Genomic DNA, 19,571 nt, shown 5'->3' with positions numbered 1-19,571 from the left:
GGGGACACTGATGTGCCCGAGAGGGGTGGTAAAGTGCCTCCTGTGAGCGACAGGTGAGTCCAGGACGAGGAGAAGTTTTGGGGAGAGAGACCACAGACACCTAACTTGATTACAGTCTATTGTTATAAGTGTTCTATCTCATTATTAGTTACTGTTGTTAATCTCTTACTGTGCTTAACTCAGACATGAAACTGTATTACGGGCATGTACAGGAAAAAACAGCGTGTACAGGGTTCGGTACCTCCTGTACACGCTTCAGGCACCCACTGGGAGTCCTGGAACATGTCTCCTGAGGACGAGGGGGAGGACTGCAGAGCTGTCAGAACAGCCAAAGCCCGGCACCCAGACATCATCAAACGCTGGCAAGGACGTGGAGCCCGAGGAACGCCGCTGCCGGTGAGGGTGGTGCAGGCACCGTGGAGAACAGCCTGGCTGTTTCTCACAAAACTAACTAGTCCCACCATACGAGCCAGCAAATGAAAGAACAGATCAAAACACCAAAAAAACAGCTAAACAAAGTGGAGACAAGCAAACTACAACATGCAGAGTTCAAAACACTGTTTATAAGTACGCTCAGTGAACTCAGTGAACACTTCAGCATAAAAAAGGGCATGGAAACCATAGAAAATAATCAGTCAGAAATTAAGGATATAGCCCTGGCTGGTGTGGCTCAGCGGATTGAGCGCCAGACTGCAGATCAAGGGTTGCCAGTTCGATTCCCAGTCAGGGCACATGCCTGGGTTTCGGGCAAGGTTCTCAGCAGGGGGTGCTTAAGAGGCAACCACATATTGACATTTTTCTCCCTCTTTCTCTCTCTTATCCTTTAAAAATAGGTAAAATCTTTTAAAAAAGAAATGAAGGATATCTAATTAAAATAAAAAACAATTTAGAGGGAATCAAGAGTAGAGTGGATAGGACAAAGCCAAGAATCAAAACAGTGATTTGGAACATAAGGAAGCAAAAAACTACCAATCAGAACAGCAAGAGAAAAAAAGCAGCCAAAAAAATGGGGATAGTGTAAGAAGCCTCTGGGACAATTTCACGCATGCAAATCTGCATCATGAGGGTGCCAGAATGAGAAAAGAGAAAGCAAGGAATTAGAAACCTATTTTAAAAAATAATGAAAGGAAAAAAATAAAAATAAAAAATAAAAAAATAATGAACGAAAACTTCCCTAAGTTGGGGAAGTAAACAGACATACAAGTCCAAGGAGTGCAGAGAGTCCCAATCAAGATGGATACAAAGAGGAACAACCCAAGACACATCAAAATTAAAGTGCCAGAGGTTAAAGGTAAAGAGAGAATCTTAAAAGCAGCAGGAGAAAAGCAGTTAATTACCTCCAGGGGAGTTCCCATAAGACTGTCAGCTGCTTTCTCAACAGAAACTTTGCAGGCCAGAGGGAGTGGCAGGAAGTGTCCAAAGTGATGAAAAGCAGGGCCTACAGCCAGGACTGCTCTTCCCAGCAACGCTATCATTTAGAATCAAAGGGCAGATAAAGAGCTTCTCAAAGTAAAGCTAAAGGAGTTCATCACCACCGAGCCCTTATAATATGAAATGTTAAAGGTTCTTCTTTATGGAGATCAAAACTATGAACAGTAAAATGACAACAAATAGGTATCTGTCAATAATTGAATCTAAAAAAACAAAATAAACAGCACAGAAACAGAATCATGGATACAAAAAAAACATTTTGTGGTTGCCAGGTGGGAGGGGGGTATGGGAGCATGGGTGGAGAAGGTGATGGGATTGAGAAGCACAAAGAGGCAGTTACAGAATAGCCACGGGGATGTACAGTATGACACAGGAAATACAGTAGCCAAAGGACCCACACGTATGACCCACGGACACGGACAACACTGCGGGGATGGCCTGAGGGAGTGGAGGGAGGGCTGGGTGGTGGGAGCAAAGGAAGAAAAATTGGGACAACTGTAATAGCATAACCAATAAAGTATAATTTTTTTTAAAAAAACAAGGCTGAATAATAAAGGCAATGTAACCATTACATATTAACGGTGTGGCCCAAATGGGAATCCTAAATACACAAACTTATAAGCATAAAGAGCGATAACTGTTAGAGTGGGAAGGAAAGATGTGTACGTGGGTGTGCCGGGAGGGGAGGGGCAAAACATCACGCTCCACACTGGAAGTCGAGTGAGAAGAGCAAGGGCCAGATGGTGTCCATTATAAGCTGCCTTGTTACTATTTCACATCTGAAACCCAGAGAATGGGAACTTTCTGACAGTACCTGGGACAGAGTTGGATTACCCCTGATGACTCAGACGGTTCCTGACCGTCGAGTAAAAGCAAGATGCAGGGTCCCAGCATTCCGTTTCTGTGAAACCAACAGTGAGGAGAAAAACGTCTGAATGTGACTGAGATCACAAAGAGGGTACGGAAGACGAGAGGGGGAAGGGAAGGGAAGGCAGGGCAGTGTGTTCAACGACAGCAGCGTGTGTATGTCGACAGCAATGGCAGCAGCACGCCGCTGTGTGGGGGACACGGGCAGAGATCCAGTTGGGTGAGCAGACTGTGCGTGGGGTGACACCTGGGGGCCAGGACTTGGAGTACTGTATTTCTTCCCACCTCTGTATTTTGAAGTTTGGGGGGGGGGTTTGGGGGGGGTTGCAAGAGGATATTTAGGTATTGGTTTAGTAGATATTAACTGGCCTAGTATGTATCTCTGTAATTAAGAAAATGTGTTTGATCGAAAGAGCTACGAAAGTGTCCACTCTCCAGAAGGAAAGCGGCAGTCGACATTTCTCTTCGCCTGATTTCTTGTTCTCGGTCTGAATCCTGGGGACACAGTGCTGCAAAAGTCCTGGTTTTTAGTTGGTGACTCTTTCAATCCAGCTTCTTGAAGATGTCACCACAAAACAATGTTATGCTTTGATAACCAAAAGAAGTAAACTTCCACCCCTTTACAAAAGTCGCTTCTCTCTGACGCCTGGAGAATGAGGCTCCTCCCAACCGCACCGTGACCTCTGCCCACTTGCCCTTGGAGTACTGCAAGCCTGCGCACACACGGCTGGCACAGCGGAGGCAGAGTCAGCCTTCTGCAGTCCCAGCAGCAGCAACCCCACCAGCGTCCTGCGCAGAATCGCAGCGGTGAACGCGGACGTGAGTGCAGCCAGAGGACGAGAGAGCACTGCACCTGAGGGGCTGTGGCTCACAGCCGCCCCCCCCGCCCCCCCCCTTCCCCGCTGGAGGGCGGGCTGCCCAGCCCGGCCCTCCCACCTCTGATGAGGGGGATGGCGGACTCCCTGGCGCCCCCAGCCCTCTCCCTTGCTCCGGTTACTAGGTTCACAGAAGGCAGCCTGTGGGCTGGGGGGAGTCGGTGTTTTGTGGGTACGGAGACGGCAGCCCAGCAAAGTGGGCGTGCGCGTCTCCGGCGCGGCTGGGAGTCCAAGGACGCATAGGACCGCACCCACTGCTCCGCACCCACTGCTCCGCTGCTTTACGTAAGGGCCCAAGGCCTCTGACCAGGGGCAGTGCTCCCAACTCCCGCCTCGCTCCAGAGTCAGCTGGACTTAATGCCACTGGGCCGTACTCTTTAAAAACTGGTTCAGGTGGTCAACTTTATGTTACAATTTTTTAATTCAGTAGGAATAGTATTTCAGCCTGCTTTGGACTTCAACAAAATGCAAGGCCACCAGCATGGGGGTACCTTCTGAGCCGAGCCCTGTTGCTCCCACCCATCTCGCCATCCACGTGGACACCACACACACTCAGGTCGGCCAGCGGGACAGGTGGTGGGGGCACCGCGGCTGCCTCCCGGGCCGTGTCTCTTGCCCTCCTGGGACCTTCCCTACACCCAGTGTCAGGCACCAGAGACACTACTGGACAGGTCACCGTGGATGCATCGGTCTCACCTCCAAAGTCCAAAGGCCGGCCCTCTCGTCAGGGCCCTGGTGAGGCCCTGGCGAGGCCCAGGAGGCCTGTGAGCATGTGGCGTCCAGGCTGGGCAAAGGCCTCGGGCCAACAACCCTCCCGGCCAAACAAAGCCCCTCTCCCTTCTCTAACGGAAGCGGTCCCCATCCCAAACTCTCCAAAAAAGACGGGTCTCTCTAGGACATTTAAAAACACCCCTCCAGGATGTCTACACGGCAGCTCTCGTCCGTGCAACAAAGCCCTCCACCTGGTCGGGCTCCGCCTTCCGCCCTAACACGCACCTGGTGATGAGACCGGGCTCCTGTGGAAAGTGTCCCCATTTGCTCCAGAAGAACACCTGTCCTGTGAGGAGGAAGAGAAGACGAGTTTTCTACCTGGAATAACGAGACTGTGTCGTCTACTTCACAGACACTGGCAAACCTTAATCTGTGGGCTTTGTTCAGAACAAAACGATGGGGGACTGTAAGCTACCCTGGGTCACTGGATGTTCCTTTATCAACTGCCCCAAAATCTTCACACCAGCTTCCCATGGAGAGCACATTAACACACCCCTTAGTACAGACGTTGGCAAACTGCAGCAGTGAGCTGAGGCTGGAGGACCCCTGTTCCTGGACAGGAAGCCGGCTGGGACACCGACGACCACCCTCTCCTTCCGGCGGGTCTGCTGTGGCCCCCACTCTAGCCACAGAGCTGCTGCAACACAGGCTGGAAGGTCTGCAAAGCCTGCAGGACTCACTGTCCAGCTTTGTATGGGAGGAGTTTGCTGACCACGGAAGTGGAGTCTTAGCCACCGTGAACTTGAGAAGTACAACCAAACACTATGCTGTAAGCGAACACTGACTGAGGGACAAAGAGACACAGTGTCGCCCTGCCAACGCCCCGCCTGGCTTACAGGGCATGGCGCACATGCCCACGGGTCCTTACGGGCAGGGCCACATCCCCACGGGTGGGGCGGGCGGAGAGCAGCGCAGAGGGACGCCCACAGCACAGGGCCCAGGACCTCTGCCTGCAAGGCTCCCCTCCGGTTTCCACGCAGCGAGACAAAGGCGTATGCTCCAGCTGGGACAAAGGAACCCACTCCCAAGGGAACTCCCTTCCACCTCTGGGAGCCTCCTCACGAATCCAGTCCGTGGCTTCCTCTCGCAGACGCTGCCCGAGGGGGCTGTGCTCTGAAACCCCCCAGGCAGTGGCCAGAATCAGCGCGTGTAGACAGGGCCTGCCTCGACGGCAACCCCTCCAGCCCGAACCCAGGAGAGAGCACCACGGCAGGCGGCCCCAGGTGAGTTTCTAAAACGTCTTTCACAACAGACGCTCAGTGGCTTTCACGAAGCTTGAGCGTCTTCCAGTCATTTTCCCAGGAACAGAAAGGCCTTCGATATCGGTGGGTGCTGGGCACAGGAGAGAGTGACAGACATTAGACTCGACCAGTGACCCTCTTTCCCCTCAAAGAAAAGCCCTAGAGGCCTCTTCCCCTCCGCAGGCCCAGGGCAGTCTCCGTGAAGAGAGCCCCAGAGGGCTGGCTCTGTAAGGGCTGCAGAGCCGACAGGAAGTGAGTGACTCTGGCTTAAAGGACTGGAAACCTGGTATCAGGTGACCTTCAGGCTTGGAATTTAGTCTCCCCCGTACACGGAACTTACCAATTTCAAGGCAAATTTTGAAATATCAAAAAATGCGCTCACTATAATCAGTTCAGCACGAAGTTCTTGACCCTTTTCACCACCTTGGAAAGAACTGACACCCTATTCCCCTCCAGCTTCTGCCCCTTCTCCAGCCCTCCCAGCCCAAGCCTCCACCCTCCTCTGCACAGAAAGGCGGGCAACCCGGAAACAAGGGACGGGGCTGCTGTGGGTGGTGCAACCTCGGGGCAGCACCCCACTTGGCACCCTGCCTGGCCTTCGGCCACACTCCACCCTGGTTCCGTCCACCCCTGGCCACCCACTCCGCAGACCCCTCCGGCTCCTCACTGGCCTCTGACGTTGGACTGCCCCAGGGCTCACAGCTCGGCCACCCAGGCGTTCCTCTGTCGAGCATTACTCTACCCAATCTCACGCCTTCCAGTCCCACTAACACACAGAAGATGCCCGAATTCGTATCTATAGTCAGAGTCCTCTCCTAAGAACAGTTTCACAGGCCCTGCAGACTGGCATCCTTCCTGACATGGGATCACACCAGCATTGCACCCTGATCACAATGCACAGAGACGTCCCATACTGTCCTGCCCTAACCCTTTCGCCTCCTGTAGAGTCCCTCCCAGGGAACGGCACCGGCACCCGTCTGGTCACTGGAACTGAAAAGCCAAGCCTGCGCCCTAGAGTCCTCTTCCTCCCACATCCACCTTCGCGCCCACAGCTCCACCAGGACCCCCCACCCCACCGCTCGCGGCTTCCCTTCCCTTCTCTGCCTTCCTGTTCCACCTGCCTCGCAGAGGTCAAGTCGAATCTGGACAAAGTCCTCACACATGTAACTGAAGACTGTGGGTCTCCTGGGTGGGCCTCCCCGACCTCACAAGTGTCCTGGTGAGAGAAAGGCAGAGGGTGTCCGTGGGGACACAGAGGGGCCGTAGGAAGACGACACCAACGGAAGTGAGGTGTCGTCTGATGCAAGATGCAGGCACAGACGCGAGGGACAGCTGCCACTCCCAGCTGTGGGGACAGAGACTCACTGGGGCACCTCCGGAGGGAGTGCAGCCCTGCGCACGCCTGCACCGTGGACATCAGCAAGCACCAGCGTCTGCTGCTTCGAGCCGCCCACACTGCAGTCACTTGTCCCAGCGGCCCTGGGCCCCCGGGCCTGTGCCCTGCTCGGGGCCTCTGCATGGGGCATCCTGTTGTCCCAGGCCAGGGTGTCCTCTCCGCCCATCGCAATTCGACCACCTCTGTCTCTCTGTGCGTGCCTCTCTCTCACACACACACACACACATTTTCCTCAATTTTTTTCACAGCACTTCTCACTACTGATAATTATTTGGCTCTTGAATGCACCTGTCCTGCCCCTGCCTGTAGGACACAGCAACTGAGCCCCCCACACCGGGTGGGCCACAGGCCTTCTCTTCGGCCCACTTGTGGGCACTTCACTGTCAACCACGTGCGGCCTTTTAAGGCGTCCGAATGAACCAATGTAGAGATTCAAAAGGCGTACACGAGAGCCCAAGCCACAACAAGCATTCCTCGCCGCAGCTGCAAAGCATCCGTTCGTTACGATAAACAGATTTCTTTTCCCTTGTAAGCACTCGTGTTATTTTCCATATGGAATATCATAGCTTTTTTAAGTCTTTATCTTTTCCAAGCAAATGAGTGCTTCTCTTCACATGCCGAGTTGCTTTTCTTTTTAAATACAGTAGGTCTGCTCCTCAAACAAACTTCCAGCTGGACAACGTATGAACCTTGAAGACGCCATCCCCCCACCCAGATGAAGGTCCAGTGCCCACAGCCTTGTGTGGGCCTCTGCAGATACCACTGGCGTTTCAGGCCCAGTAGCCCCTGGGAGGCATCAGAGCCTCACACCAGTTTGCGCTGAGTACAGAGACCTCACCTCCTGTTCCAGGCCTCGCACCGAAGAGCTGAGGGAACCTGTCCAAAACACAGCATGGACAGGTCCCGCCCGACAGCGTGCCCCACACGTGTGAATTCTGAACAAATACTGAACACAGCTCTCCTCCCTTAGTCTCACACAAATTAAAGTCCCACGATGCAGACGATGCCGCCCTCCACCCCTGCTTCTGACTCGTCAGTCTGGGCAGCACAGCCTGTTCACACCCAGGTGACATGCGGCCCCTCCTTCCACCCCTCCATCCACTGCCATGTGCTGTTAACGCCACTCCACCAGCACGGGCAGAGCCGGGCCACTCCGAGCCTCGGGTGTCGCTCACAGACCCGAGGTTCCAGGGGCTATTGGGTCACACAGGAAAGAGCAAAGCACCTTGAAATTTAGGAATAACCACCAAAGCTCAGAGATAAATGCGACTGTTACAAGAGCTTATAATCCCGGCCCTAATTTCTGTGCAAAAGCATTTTCCAAGTAAAAGCAATTTCCCCAAACAAAAATATGTAGCAATCAAAACTCCTGCTGAGGTCATCAACCACAGGCTGCAACAGAACCTACCGCAAGTGCAGGCAGAGGCAGACAGAGAAAGAGCCAGAGGCTCGGCTCCACCTCCTCCAGGGGCCAGCCAGTCCTGGTGTCTGGACCAGAGTCTGCTGTCTCCTCCCTGCCCACCCCCCTTCAAAAGCACTCCCTTTTTGCGCTCTCTGGACCAGCTCCACCGGCCTCTCCACCACCTCTTCAGCCTCCTCGGGGCCTGTGGCCACTCTGCCCTCGCCCCCTCTCTTAAGACTCGGGGAGGAGCTCACTGTCCATCGCCCACAGCTGGCCCTACTGGGCACACATGGTCTTCTGCGTCCTCCACGAGGGGAGACACTACTCTCCCGCACCCTGCTGACTACTAGACTCAGAAACTGTTAGAAATCTTCCCCAGGCTCCAGGACTTCCACTTCCTTAGGTCTGCCAACCCAGTGATGTCCAGGGACCATGTTTTTCCTGCTACTTCAGAACCATAGCATTGCTGTGAACGGAGAAGACGCAAACTTGCTTATCTCAACAATTATTACAAATTTTGCTTGTGGACAGACCAATTCTTTCAAGCTATTTCCACTTAATCATGAGAGTACATGCCTGCTGAGACATGCCACAGGGAAGGCCCCAAGATCAGAGAGAAGTGACCCCTGCGTGGTCCCCTAACAGGAGGCTCTGCAGCCAGGAAGCAAGCCCCACCCTGCTCCACTCACCACGCCCGTGCACCCCTGGGCTCACCCCAGCAAGCCCGAGGGAAGCAGGCATGCAAAGGCCTGCGTGCCGAGTTGTCTGCCCTGCACACTTGTCCGACTATCAGAAGTGCCCCCGCCTGACCCCTTTCACTGTCTTCAGGTGGCACACTCGCCTCAAAACCTAGAACCAGCCGCCCCAGCTGCCACGAGAGCAGTGTCCAATCACTCAAAATGAGGTAGTCACGTGTCGACAGTAAGTCTCCAGGCAAAATCCCGAGGAGCACTCGGAAAAGGCTGATCACAGATACGGAGGGGACGTTGATCCAAGGGGGCCTCAGAGCCACTGCAAGCTTAACAAGAGGGAATGCAGTCAGAACAAAAAATAATAAAAACTGTGCCTCTCAAAGAAACTAGGCTGAATAAAAGACCTCCAATTTCCCCTACATAAAAATGTCATTGAAAAAAGTCACAGATTCATCCCCAGCTTTGGCCCTTTTTATTAAAGGCAGGCAAAAAAGCTGTTAACTGCACCATGTTCCTCCAAGTCAAACAGACCAAATAACGACCGCAAAGCTCAGCACCAGGCATCACGTCTGCAGACAGATGGAGAAATTCGCTACAAACTGGACCTGCACAAATACATATTAAAAATCACAAGGTGGATTTGTTAACAGAAGTTACGTTCAAGTGAGTATTCCCAAGATCACGACATGAGGCAGGTCAGTGAGTAACACAAAAGTTCTACAAAGGTACAGCTGAAAGAGACGAGTCAGCCGCACTGAATCCCAGACACCTGATGCGATAAGCACACACGACACACTACAGCGCAGTGTGCTGTTTGGAGAACACTTGATGAAGACAAAACCTTAGACAAAGAAAAACTAAAAATCAGACAGCTGCCTACTAAAGTCCACTGGAAACAGTGCATCTGTGAATTAAACTTTATATTATAACGACTCTATTGAGAACCAGGGAAAAAAAGAACCATAAAATATTCTTCAATCAAGTCAGCCCATTTTTTTAAAAAGCTCCCAAATTAGAAAAAATAAGCTATAGATATTTGTGACACTATTACAGTGAAAAGCTAACAACATCCAAATTCACACCAACAGCAAAGCAATTATATTACGGCAGAGCTTTTCCATGAAATGATATGTAACCACAAGAAATTACTGTGAGGAAATCAATATGGAATAATGAAAAGGCCAGACTCAAAAACTGCAACCGTAATTTTACTCTCCTTACAACCTATATAAAAACATCTGAAGGAAATTAAAATCTAATAGTTCATCTAAAGCCTTCCCACCACGCGGTTTTTCCACTTTGATCAAACCTGTAGCATTTACTAGCTGTAAACGTTAAATGTTACTACCTTCTCAAACACGGGCACGTAGGAAGACAGGTGGGGTGTGATGATTTCTGCTTCCCAGTCTTCGTCTCCCATGGTGGATCTCGGGGCTGTTTTTGTGAAAACACAGACACATTTGGCCTCGATTACACCAGAACCGTCACTCCAGAAGCATCGGGGATCGTCATCCCACAGACGCGTGAAACTTCTCAGCTAGGGGGTCACGTTCCCGCCGGGGTTTTTGGAAAAAAGGGGACCAAGTTTTGTTTCTTACGGGGAGGTGACATTTACAGCCACCCTTTCCATCTTTGAAAGGTGGTTCGACCACTCACGTGACGAACGACCTGGGCAACCCCTGTGACGTTCCAGAAGCTCCAGCTGTGCCCCAAAGGCTGGTCACCAGGTTTACCTCCTCCCGCCAAGGGGCCCCAAGCGACAGGGAGGGGACGTTTTCAAGTCCCTTAAAAGGTAGATAAGGTGTGTTGGGCTTGGGATTTTGACAAGTTCCTTAGAGAAGCAGAGCCAGAGACCAACGAACGCCTAGGAACTGGCGGGCAAGGCGACAAGGGTCCCGAAGAAAGGCAAGGCCCCAACAGAGGTCAAAGAGTTCCGAAGCTTCTGCGCTGACCGCCCCGCCCCTCGGCCGCCCTCCCATGGGACTCGCCCCCGCGGCCGCCGGAACCCGGGGCGGGAGATGCGGCCCGCAGGCATCCTCCTGCCGCCTCACCTGCCCGCGCCACAGGCCCCGGCCGCCGCGCACCCCTTGCCTGCGACTTGGTCCCAGGCCCTCGCAGAAGACCTCTAAACGGCCGCACGTGCAGGACGCCGAGCCTGCGTCAGCTGCGTGCTACAGCCATAAAAGGCTCTGACGGCACGTGCCGTCAACCAATCAGCGCCCGAACGGCGCGAGGCCCCGCCCACCCTGCCGCTCACTGTTCCACCACGGCCCCACCCACCACCCGCTGGGAAGTCCTGGACTCTGCGGCCGTTAGGCCTAAGAGGACAGGCCTGGCCTGTGGCCATTTGTCCCTCCAGCCTAGGGGAGCAGGGTCCTTGGTGTGCAGAGCTCCACCATTTCCCCGTGCAAGCGCCGCCAGACACACATGCACCCCCACTTTCCTAACACCGAACGCGACAGGGGACAGGGCCTGAGAGTGATCCTAACCTGTCGCGTGCCCAGCACTGCCCCCCTCCACCCTTGCCACAGCACGGCAGTTGGCCCCTCGGGTGATGTCTGAGACCCCTGCCTCTTGTCCGGGGACCCCAGGGTCTGGTGGCAGGGTGACACTGCCCGCCCATACCCCAGGAGGCTGCGTCCTACCAAGCTGGGGCTCACGCCTTAGCAAAGGAGCTGCCCTTGGACGCAGAGGAAGTTGTGCTGCGTGGGTGGCTCATCCAGGCTTGGACATGTGACCCCCCTGACCCCAGGGGCACAGGTCGAACCCACCGGGGGCCCTGCCCTGCCTCCTGCTCCCATCGGTCACGTCGTGTGTAGTTGACGTCCAGCAGCCTTTGCCATCGTTCCAAGAAGCGTGGTGCTGGGGACACAGCTAATGGAGGAAGTCAGCAGAGCCGGGGTTCGGTACACCAGCAGGCTGGGGGACACAGCGCCTGTTAACTGGAGCTCTTCTGGTGACAGTTACTAAAGGGGGTACGCATACCACTGATTTTAGCAATCCATGGGCGGTTTTCACTTTGATAATTATTTTTAGTGCTTATACTTAATACTTAATGTGTATGAGAAAAGTATAGTCTGTCAATCCTGGAAATAATTTCAGGAAATAATTGCTCCTCATGAAACTAAAATAAATCTTGTTTTTTAAATTAATTAAATAAAAGCTTCGTCGTATTCATTGATCCAGGAATGGCAAACCATGAAGGCAGTATCGAAAAGACTGCAGTGTGGTTAGCTATGGGTGTGGTGGGGAGAGACTCGGGTCTGGGGGCAGTGGCTGGGGCTGTTCTCAGTCACCGGGTGGAGCCATCTCCTCAGCACCTCTGCTGACCCCACGCTCACTTGGCCCCTCCTGATCAGCACCTCTCCGTGCCCCCACCCCAGGCGTCTGACCATGAGAGAGCAGGTCCAGTGGGTAAGACTTATTTGCTCCCCATTGAGAATTAATACATTAAGGTTCTGGGTTAGAAATTAGTCTTGTTGGGATTTAACTGGTGTTCCCAGAGACCTTGCCTGTAGTCAGCCAGGCCTCCCAAATGACATCCATTCCGTGGTCCCTATGCACTCCTACAAGTCAGTTTACATAAGGACAATCCTAGGACAATTTCCCCTTTCCTCAGGGGAATTTTCGGTCCTTTGCAGCCAAAGTGTTTGTTTCATCACTGAATTCTGGAATGGGTTGAACAGTCACTAGGAAAGCATAGTAAACCGGGGTCTAGCCCTTTCCATCCCCACTAAATGTTAGCCATTCCTAAGAAAGATGGCTGGCTTTTCTGTACCAAATGGCAAAGGAAGAGGGATGTGTGCACACCATCACCTTCAGTCAGCGCATGGAGAGAGGACTAACTCACCTTAGAAGCAGGGACCAGGCCCCATCAAGTGGACAGGGATGAGTGCCCTTCGTCTGCACTTCCAAACAGGGAACCAGGAAGCGACCACTAGCAGCTGGCTGGGAAGCTGGCATTGGTAGTCTCTGGTTGTCCATTCATCAGCTGTGTGAACTTGGGCAAGCTATTCCGGACAACAAAGGCCACCGGACACAGTTCTGGATGGTAGGCCCCGCTCCAGGCCAAAAGACATCACCCGTAGTGTTGTGGGGTGAAAATATGTTCCTTCGCTCTAGGTTGTCTGACTGCTTTAAGAGAGCTAAATTGACATAAGACGGATTAACCGGAGAGAACTTCAACTTTGTACATAAAAATATGAGACTTAGAAAGTGACCAAAGCAGGAAGTTTTTAAACCTTTTACATAGAGAAACCATAAACTCATGAAGAATTGACAAAACAAAGGGGTGTGGTCCAGAGCTGCTACAGTGGTGAAGAAGCGGCAGCGTCTGTCCGCAGAGCCTTCGGAGCCCCGAACTCCCTGTCTTGCAATCAGGATGCCTCTACCCTCTGTGTCGGGGGCAGCGAAGGGGCCACCGCTCCCACGGGAGATTTGTATCATGATTCCTGGGGGACAAAGGACAGTCAGTGTCCTTGCACTGACACTCGGGCACCTTTAATTCACACAATATGCTGAGCGGGCGTGTTCTCCCCCCTTCAGCTTGCTGTGCGGCTGCGCCAGGCAAGGGGCCATCTCACCTGCTGTGCAGCTGCGCCAGGCAAGGGGCCATCTCACCTGCTGTGCAGCTGCGCCAGGCAAGGGGCATCTCACGTGCTGGCGTGGGGCCGGCACGAGGAAGGATTACTGGGAAAGAGCCAGGTGCAGAGTCATACGTCCGGTACGCGAGCTTACATTTGCTAATTGTATTTTTCTGAGTAGAAGGATAAACCAAGATGTGTAAAATGCCTATCTAGGAGAAAGGAAAGAGGGGACAGGCTGGGACAGGGGAGAATGTGCGCTGGACTTCTCTGAGTGAGTGGATCTGATGGTGAACCGTATGATTGTTATGCAAAATCACAAAACAAAATGAAGTCAAAATCTAAAAAGCAATCGTAAAATGTAAAGCAAAAAATAAACAAATACACATAAATAAGTATGTATTAATGGATTAACCACATAGAGAAGAGTTATTTCAAGTGGTTTAAAATACAGTAATTTGACCATAGGTTCCTAGTGGGATATATCATAATGCAAAAAGAACTACAAAAATGAATGAATTGTATTGTTAACAATAAAATAGTTCATAGTTAAGTTAATGCTTTTGTGAGAGAAAAAAGATTGAAATAGAAAATCAAAGAGGTCAAGAAATAACCCTATATTCCTAAATTTGAATTGGAAATATCAAGGTGAACTAACGATATATGTCCTTTACAAAATAATAAAAAGGGATTTCACAACTGTGCCCACTAAAGAGAACCTAGAAACAATGACCCACCCATTAGCAATGGGCATGCTGGCACCCAGACTGGTGTCTCCAAACACCATTTGCCACTACAAGAAACCAGCATTCTTGGGGGAAAAACAGATACCACGCAGTTGGGGGCCAAAAATATATAGGACCAGCCTGAAACATCAGCTCATTTTAAAAAAGCAAGTAAGCTTCCAAAAATGAGCAAAGCACAAAGGAACCAACTGAATGGGCTGGTCCTAGCCAATTGGGAACACTTTAAACATCAAAGTAAACCACAATTCTAATGAATTATAAGGCATTGAATAAAATAAGAACCCATGTAACAGTGGGAATTGTAACAGTGGGGAATTGTAACCCACCCCACCACTCTTTTGGGGTTGTTTCTGGGAGCAAGGACCTACCAAACATCATGGCTAAGCCTGGCCTGCCTCACACGTGTTCAGAACACCTACATTAACCCACAGGTGGGCAAACCCAGCTAACACAATGGATACCCTGTAGGGTGTCGGTGGGTCACCCTCATGGCTGAGGTGTGGCACAGCAGAGTACTGAACTCTGTGTCATTAGCCTGGAATAGATCAAAATTCAAAATTCAAAGTATAGTTTCCATGACAGTGTATCAGTTTCACACCAGTGCAAAGTCAAAAAGTCGTAACTCAAACCATGGGAAGTCTGGACCATTTACATTCCTTATGAGACAGAGGAGGAAGAAGCTGGGAAAATTCCTGGGCAAGTGGAACGGGGAAACTGAGACGAGAACAGGAAACAAGGCCAAACCGCTGGAGCAGCTCAGGGCCTGCCGGTGAACCCAAGGCCTCACCTCCCCTGACCCAGGGCACGGGAGAGCGGATGGCCAACGCCTCTCCTCCCCGACCAGAGAGCACTCAGCCTCCCTGCCCGTGAACCCCAGGTGGCAGGAGGGGAGAAGGGTGCTGATGCGAACGGAGAGATGACACGGAACAAAGGGGGCGAACTGGGGAAGGGGCTGCAGGCCCCTCTCAGCCCCCCACCCCCTACACCCGAGAGAAACAGCAGGTCTTCGGTCCCCCAGGAATTCCCTTCCCAAACCCTAACTTTCTCTGATGTAAACTTGCCTCTGAGAGCTCAAGGGAAGGTGGTGTCGGGGTTTGAACCTGCCACCTTCTCAGACTGCGGCCCCTGACAGTAACAAAAACGTAATTATAGCCCAAGCCCTGTCTCTGCTTTGCGGCTGAGCCGTCACTGGCAGCATGAGCCCTGGACTCGGTGGCCCTCCAGTTTCCATTGTACCACCGACCATGCATTCACCACGCCTTCTTTGGTCATTGAGGCAATGTCAAGTGTTGTTTGAGAGCACAGGCTTCGGAGCGGGACCTCAGTTTGAATTCCAGATGACCTGCCTCTTAATAGTCATTTGGCCTTGGGGAAAGTCACTTAAAGTCTCTAGGACTGTTTCCTCATCTGCAAAATAGGGATAAAAGACACTTCTAGAATCACGGTGAAGACAGAATGATGTATATAAAGCACTTGGCACTCAACACTAGCTGTTTCATTTGGACATGTTGGCTCGAGTTCTTTACCACACTACAGGACATTGTTGTTTTTTTTTCCTAGTTGTTCTGTTTAAAAAAAAAGAAAAAAGACCACGAGCATCCTATGGAAGATGAACTTGGGTAAGCTTCCACACGCTCTTCAGAGGACTCACCCTGAGCTGACTTTGCAACAAGCACGCTGATTTTACTCAGATCGTAAGTTTATCTGAGGCAGCTCTGTAGAAACGCCTAGGGGTGGGAGGTGGGTGCCGAAACCCTCCGGAATGCTTCTTTCGGCCTAGAGCAGAGAGCTTTCAACCAGGACGCCACAAGCACATGCAACACCCAGCTATTCGGCAAGGGGGCCCTGACTCTCCCCTTATATTGCCAAATAAAAAATGACAACAGCTATCCCAACAACTGCCTGTTGGGTGTGAATGAATCAAAACTATACCTATCTTTTTCTGTCAGATGGACATAAAATATATTTTTGGCGTGCTGCAGAATTTTAGAAGTTTATGCGTGCCATGATAGAAAAGGTTGAGCGCGTCCGGTGTAGAGATGAAGTTGGCCACGCATTTAAAAGGGGGAAAAGGACACTGTCCAGCGGGGAGGAGTGCTGACCTAACAGTTTTCTCCAAATCAGCTTCCCTCCAGTGCAGAGTTCAAGCAGCACGTGCCAGAGCGTAGAACAACACCCGGAAGGCTTGGGCCCTAGAGCCTGAAAGTCACGTGGCCTCCGGGCTGTACGGACTGCCGGTGCTGGCGTCCTTCCACCCAGAAGCCTCGGAACCTCAGGGGCAGGAATGTGATCTGCGACAAAGGCGCCAGTACGCGAACTGGGGAAGGGGCTGCAGTGCGCCAGACGCTGGGAGCCGCGAGCACCCAGACCGAGGTCCAAGACGGAACCGGGGACCAGGGCTCCGCGCCCGCGGCGTGCTGCCGTCGCAGGGGCTTCTGGGAGTTGTAGTCCGAAGCGCGGCCCAGCGCTCTCCTAACTTGATTCCCCGACGGCCCCCGCGGCGAGGCCGTAGTTACTTCCTGCTCACGGGACGCGAAGCCGGGCTACAGGGACGCGAAGCCCCGGGTTCCCAAGATCTGGGAAGGGTTCCCAACCTCCTGCCTTGCTCTGGAGGCTGAGGGCTTGGCCCGATCAGGTAGAGCATATTCCCCGGTCTTGCAACCGCCGTCCCGGAGGCGGGTGGGCCGGGGCGTGGGGGGTGGGGGGCGGGCGGAGGGGAAGCCGCGGAACTGCAGAGCGGGCGGAACCTCTGAGCTGGCTGGGGCGCCGGCTGTCACCGGGAAGTTCTGGTGACGCGCGTGGAACGTTGGCTTCTTGAGGGAACGATGAGGCCAGAGCCGGACGGAGATCGCTGCGGAGGGGGGCGCTCACGCGAGTGCGAGCTAGTCTGGGAGAGGCAGTGGGAGTGGGTGTCCGCCTGAGGCTCAGGGAGGGCCAGGTTACCCTAAATGCACACCTGGCCGAGACGAGGTGCTGCAAGAGATCTGGGGGGTGTGCGAGTAGGAGCATCCTTGTCTATGCCAGCAGAGCAAAGCCGCAGACGGGAGGAAGCTCCTTGGTGCCCGAGCTAGGGCTGCAGGTGGGGTGAGGCCAGACAAGTATGTCCTCCCCGGGCTTGGCTGGGCTCGGCGGGGAGACCGAGTGTCCCCATAGGTGGGCGGCTTGGCCTCTTCGCCTGAGAATACCGGCAGACCCTGGGGGTGCTGTGGTCCCGAGTAAGACCACCGAAGTAAAGCGAGCCACATGACTTACTTCTTTGGTTTGCTTGTGCACGGTCATGTTGACAGCATTCTGTAGCCTACCGAGTGTGTTATAGCGTTACCTCTAACAAATGGATATATCCTCGTTGAAAATACTTTATTGCTAGAAATGGCTAACCATCCTCTGAGCCTTCAGGGGATGATGTTGTTTTGCCTCCATGCTGACAGCTCTGGGTGGTGGTGGCTGGAGGTGGGGGTGGCTGTGGGGTTTCTGAAAACAACACCAGACGGTTTCCAGACGGACTGACTCCTTCCACAAAAAATTCCTCTGTAGTATGTGATGCCGTTTTGTTTTTTTAAGCATTTTACCCACAGTAGAACTTCTTTGATCACTGGGGTCAGCCGTCTCAGACCCTGCCGCGGCTTCCTCGGCCGAGTGTGAGTGCCATCCCGAGTCCTTCGTTGTCACCTCAACAGTCTTCACGGCGTCTTCACGGCGTCTTCACCAGGAGTAGATTTCATCTCAAGAAACCACTGTCTCTGCTCCTCCACATGAGGCAGCTCCTCACACATTAAGGCTTTGTCGTGAGACTGCAGCCGTTCGGTCCTGGCCTCAGGCCCCCCCCCCATTTCTGATTCCGGTTCTCTTGCCATCTCCACCACGTCTGCGGTTGCTTCTTCCAGCGAAGTCGTGAACCCCTCGGAGTCATTCCTGAGGGTCAGAATCACCTTCCTCCAAACTCCTGTTAGTGCTGATCTTTTCACTCTTCCCAGGAGTCAGATATGTTGTTACTGGCATGTGGGACGGTGAATTCTTTCCGGAAGGTTTTGATTTGCTTTGCCTGGATCCATCAGAGGAGTCACAGTCTATGGCAGCTCTAGCCTTCCAAAACGTGTTTCTTGAATAGTAAGACTTGGAGGTTGGAATTGCACCTTGACCTGTAGGCTGCGGAATGGACGCTGTGTTAGCATGAAAATGGCGCCGACCTGCTTGCCCATCTCCATCAGAGCTCTCGGGCGACCAGGTGCCTCATCGATGAACAGTCATTCTGAAAAGCACCTTTCTTTCTGAGGAGTAGGTCTCAAGAGTGGGCCTAAAACGTTCAGTAACCCATGTTGCAAACCGATGGGCTGTCAGCAGACTTGGCTGTTCCATTCACAAAGCACAGACAGAGCCGACTGAGCATGTTCTTCGGGGCCTGGGATTTTTAGAACGGAGATGAGTGCTGGCTCCGTGAGTGTGGAAGTTGGCAGCTGTATTAGCCCCTCCCAAGAGAGTCCGCCTGTCTTTGGAAGCTTTCAGTCCAGGCACTGCTTCTGTGTGGCTAGGAAGGCCCTACAGGGCGTCTTCCTCCAGAGAAAGGTCGTTGCATCTGCAGAGAAACGGTTGTTCAGCCACTTTCGTGGGTCATCTCACCTAGGTCTTCTGGAGGACTTGCTGCTTCCCCCTGTGCTCTCGAGGAAGCTCATTTCCCTAAACCTCGTGGACCCACCTCTGCCAGCCTCAGACCTTTCTCCTGCAGCTTCCTCGCCTCTCTCGGCCTTTGCAGAATTGAGGACGCTTACTTAGGGCCTGGCTCTGGGTTAGGCTTTGGCTTCAGGGAATGCTGGGGCTGGTTTGGTCTTCAGTCCAGAGCACTGAAAAGTCCTCTGAAGCAGTAAATGCAGTAAGTAGAGGACCACGACTGAGCCGTGGGACTCTGCCATTTTAAGAAGTCTGGGAGACAAGACGCAAAGAGTGAAGGAGATGGAGAAGGAGGAGGGACCAGAGAGGTGTGGCGACGTCCCGGAGCCCTGGTGCATCCATCAAGGAGGAGAGTGATCATTGTGGCAGGTGTTTCCGCTCGGGCCAGTACGTTAAAGCTCGAGCTCGGACCCTGCCCAGGGCTTGCCCGCCTGGAGGCCATTGGAGACCCAGCAGGAGCAGCCTCTGGGCGGTGACTGGGCCCTCGGCGGCCTGACAGCCGGGCCTAGGAAAGAGTGGAGGGTCTCGCCTATTCTATACTTGCCATTTTATGTCCGACCTCTTTTACATGTTCTTTTTCTCCTTTCTTGCCCCTTTTTAGGCCAATTAATTTTTACCATTCTCTTTTCCCCCTGCTGGGTTTTCAGTTATACACCATCTTCTTTTATGGGGGTGGCTGCCTCTAAACTGGCAGCCCGTGTTGCCGTCGTCCGGACAACACGAGGACCCTTGGCACCTCAATTCCAAGGCCTGCACTTCACTGTTTTTCTCTTGGGTCTGGAATGTTAATTCCTTTTCCCCCAACCCTATACTATATTGCTTATTAATTCTGCTTGGACTCATTACACTTCTTGAGTCGCAGATTATCGTTTATGAGTTCTAGAATTTTCTCAGCCATCAAC

General features: G+C 52.7%; 2 protein-coding genes across 6 annotated transcripts in view; one reads left to right on the top strand and one right to left on the bottom strand.

Moving 5' to 3' along the window:
* DDX4 (DEAD-box helicase 4) overlaps nucleotides 1–12,752 on the bottom strand; it is a 52,202-nt gene extending 39,450 nt beyond the window's left edge. Inside the window, exons 1-3 of the mRNA XM_037038512.1 lie at nucleotides 12,526–12,752; nucleotides 10,024–10,109; nucleotides 4,170–4,230 (exon numbers count right to left, since the gene is read on the bottom strand). Of these exons, the coding sequence (XP_036894407.1) occupies nucleotides 4,170–4,230; nucleotides 10,024–10,095 (133 nt within the window). The 5' untranslated portion in view covers nucleotides 10,096–10,109; nucleotides 12,526–12,752. The remainder of the gene's footprint in view (nucleotides 1–4,169; nucleotides 4,231–10,023; nucleotides 10,110–12,525) is intronic.
* Nucleotides 12,753–16,521: 3,769 nt separating this feature from the next.
* The window catches only part of SLC38A9 (solute carrier family 38 member 9), a 42,821-nt gene continuing 39,771 nt past the window's right edge, over nucleotides 16,522–19,571 (top strand). For 3 of the 5 annotated variants that reach the window (XR_005065387.1, XM_037038459.1, XM_037038457.1), the window contains exon 1: nucleotides 16,565–16,639. The gene's annotated coding sequence lies outside the window, so the exon portion shown is untranslated. Of the gene's footprint in view, nucleotides 16,640–19,571 lie in introns of all 5 variants that reach the window. The other 2 variants (XM_037038462.1, XM_037038460.1) reach the window with 2 other exon arrangements.

This window comes from Sturnira hondurensis, unplaced genomic scaffold, assembly GCF_014824575.4.
Source record: "Sturnira hondurensis isolate 20B ecotype Veracruz unplaced genomic scaffold, ASM1482457v3 Scaffold0024400, whole genome shotgun sequence".
Taxonomy (NCBI): Eukaryota; Metazoa; Chordata; class Mammalia; order Chiroptera; family Phyllostomidae; genus Sturnira; species Sturnira hondurensis.
This window is presented reverse-complemented; position numbering and strand designations above follow the sequence as displayed.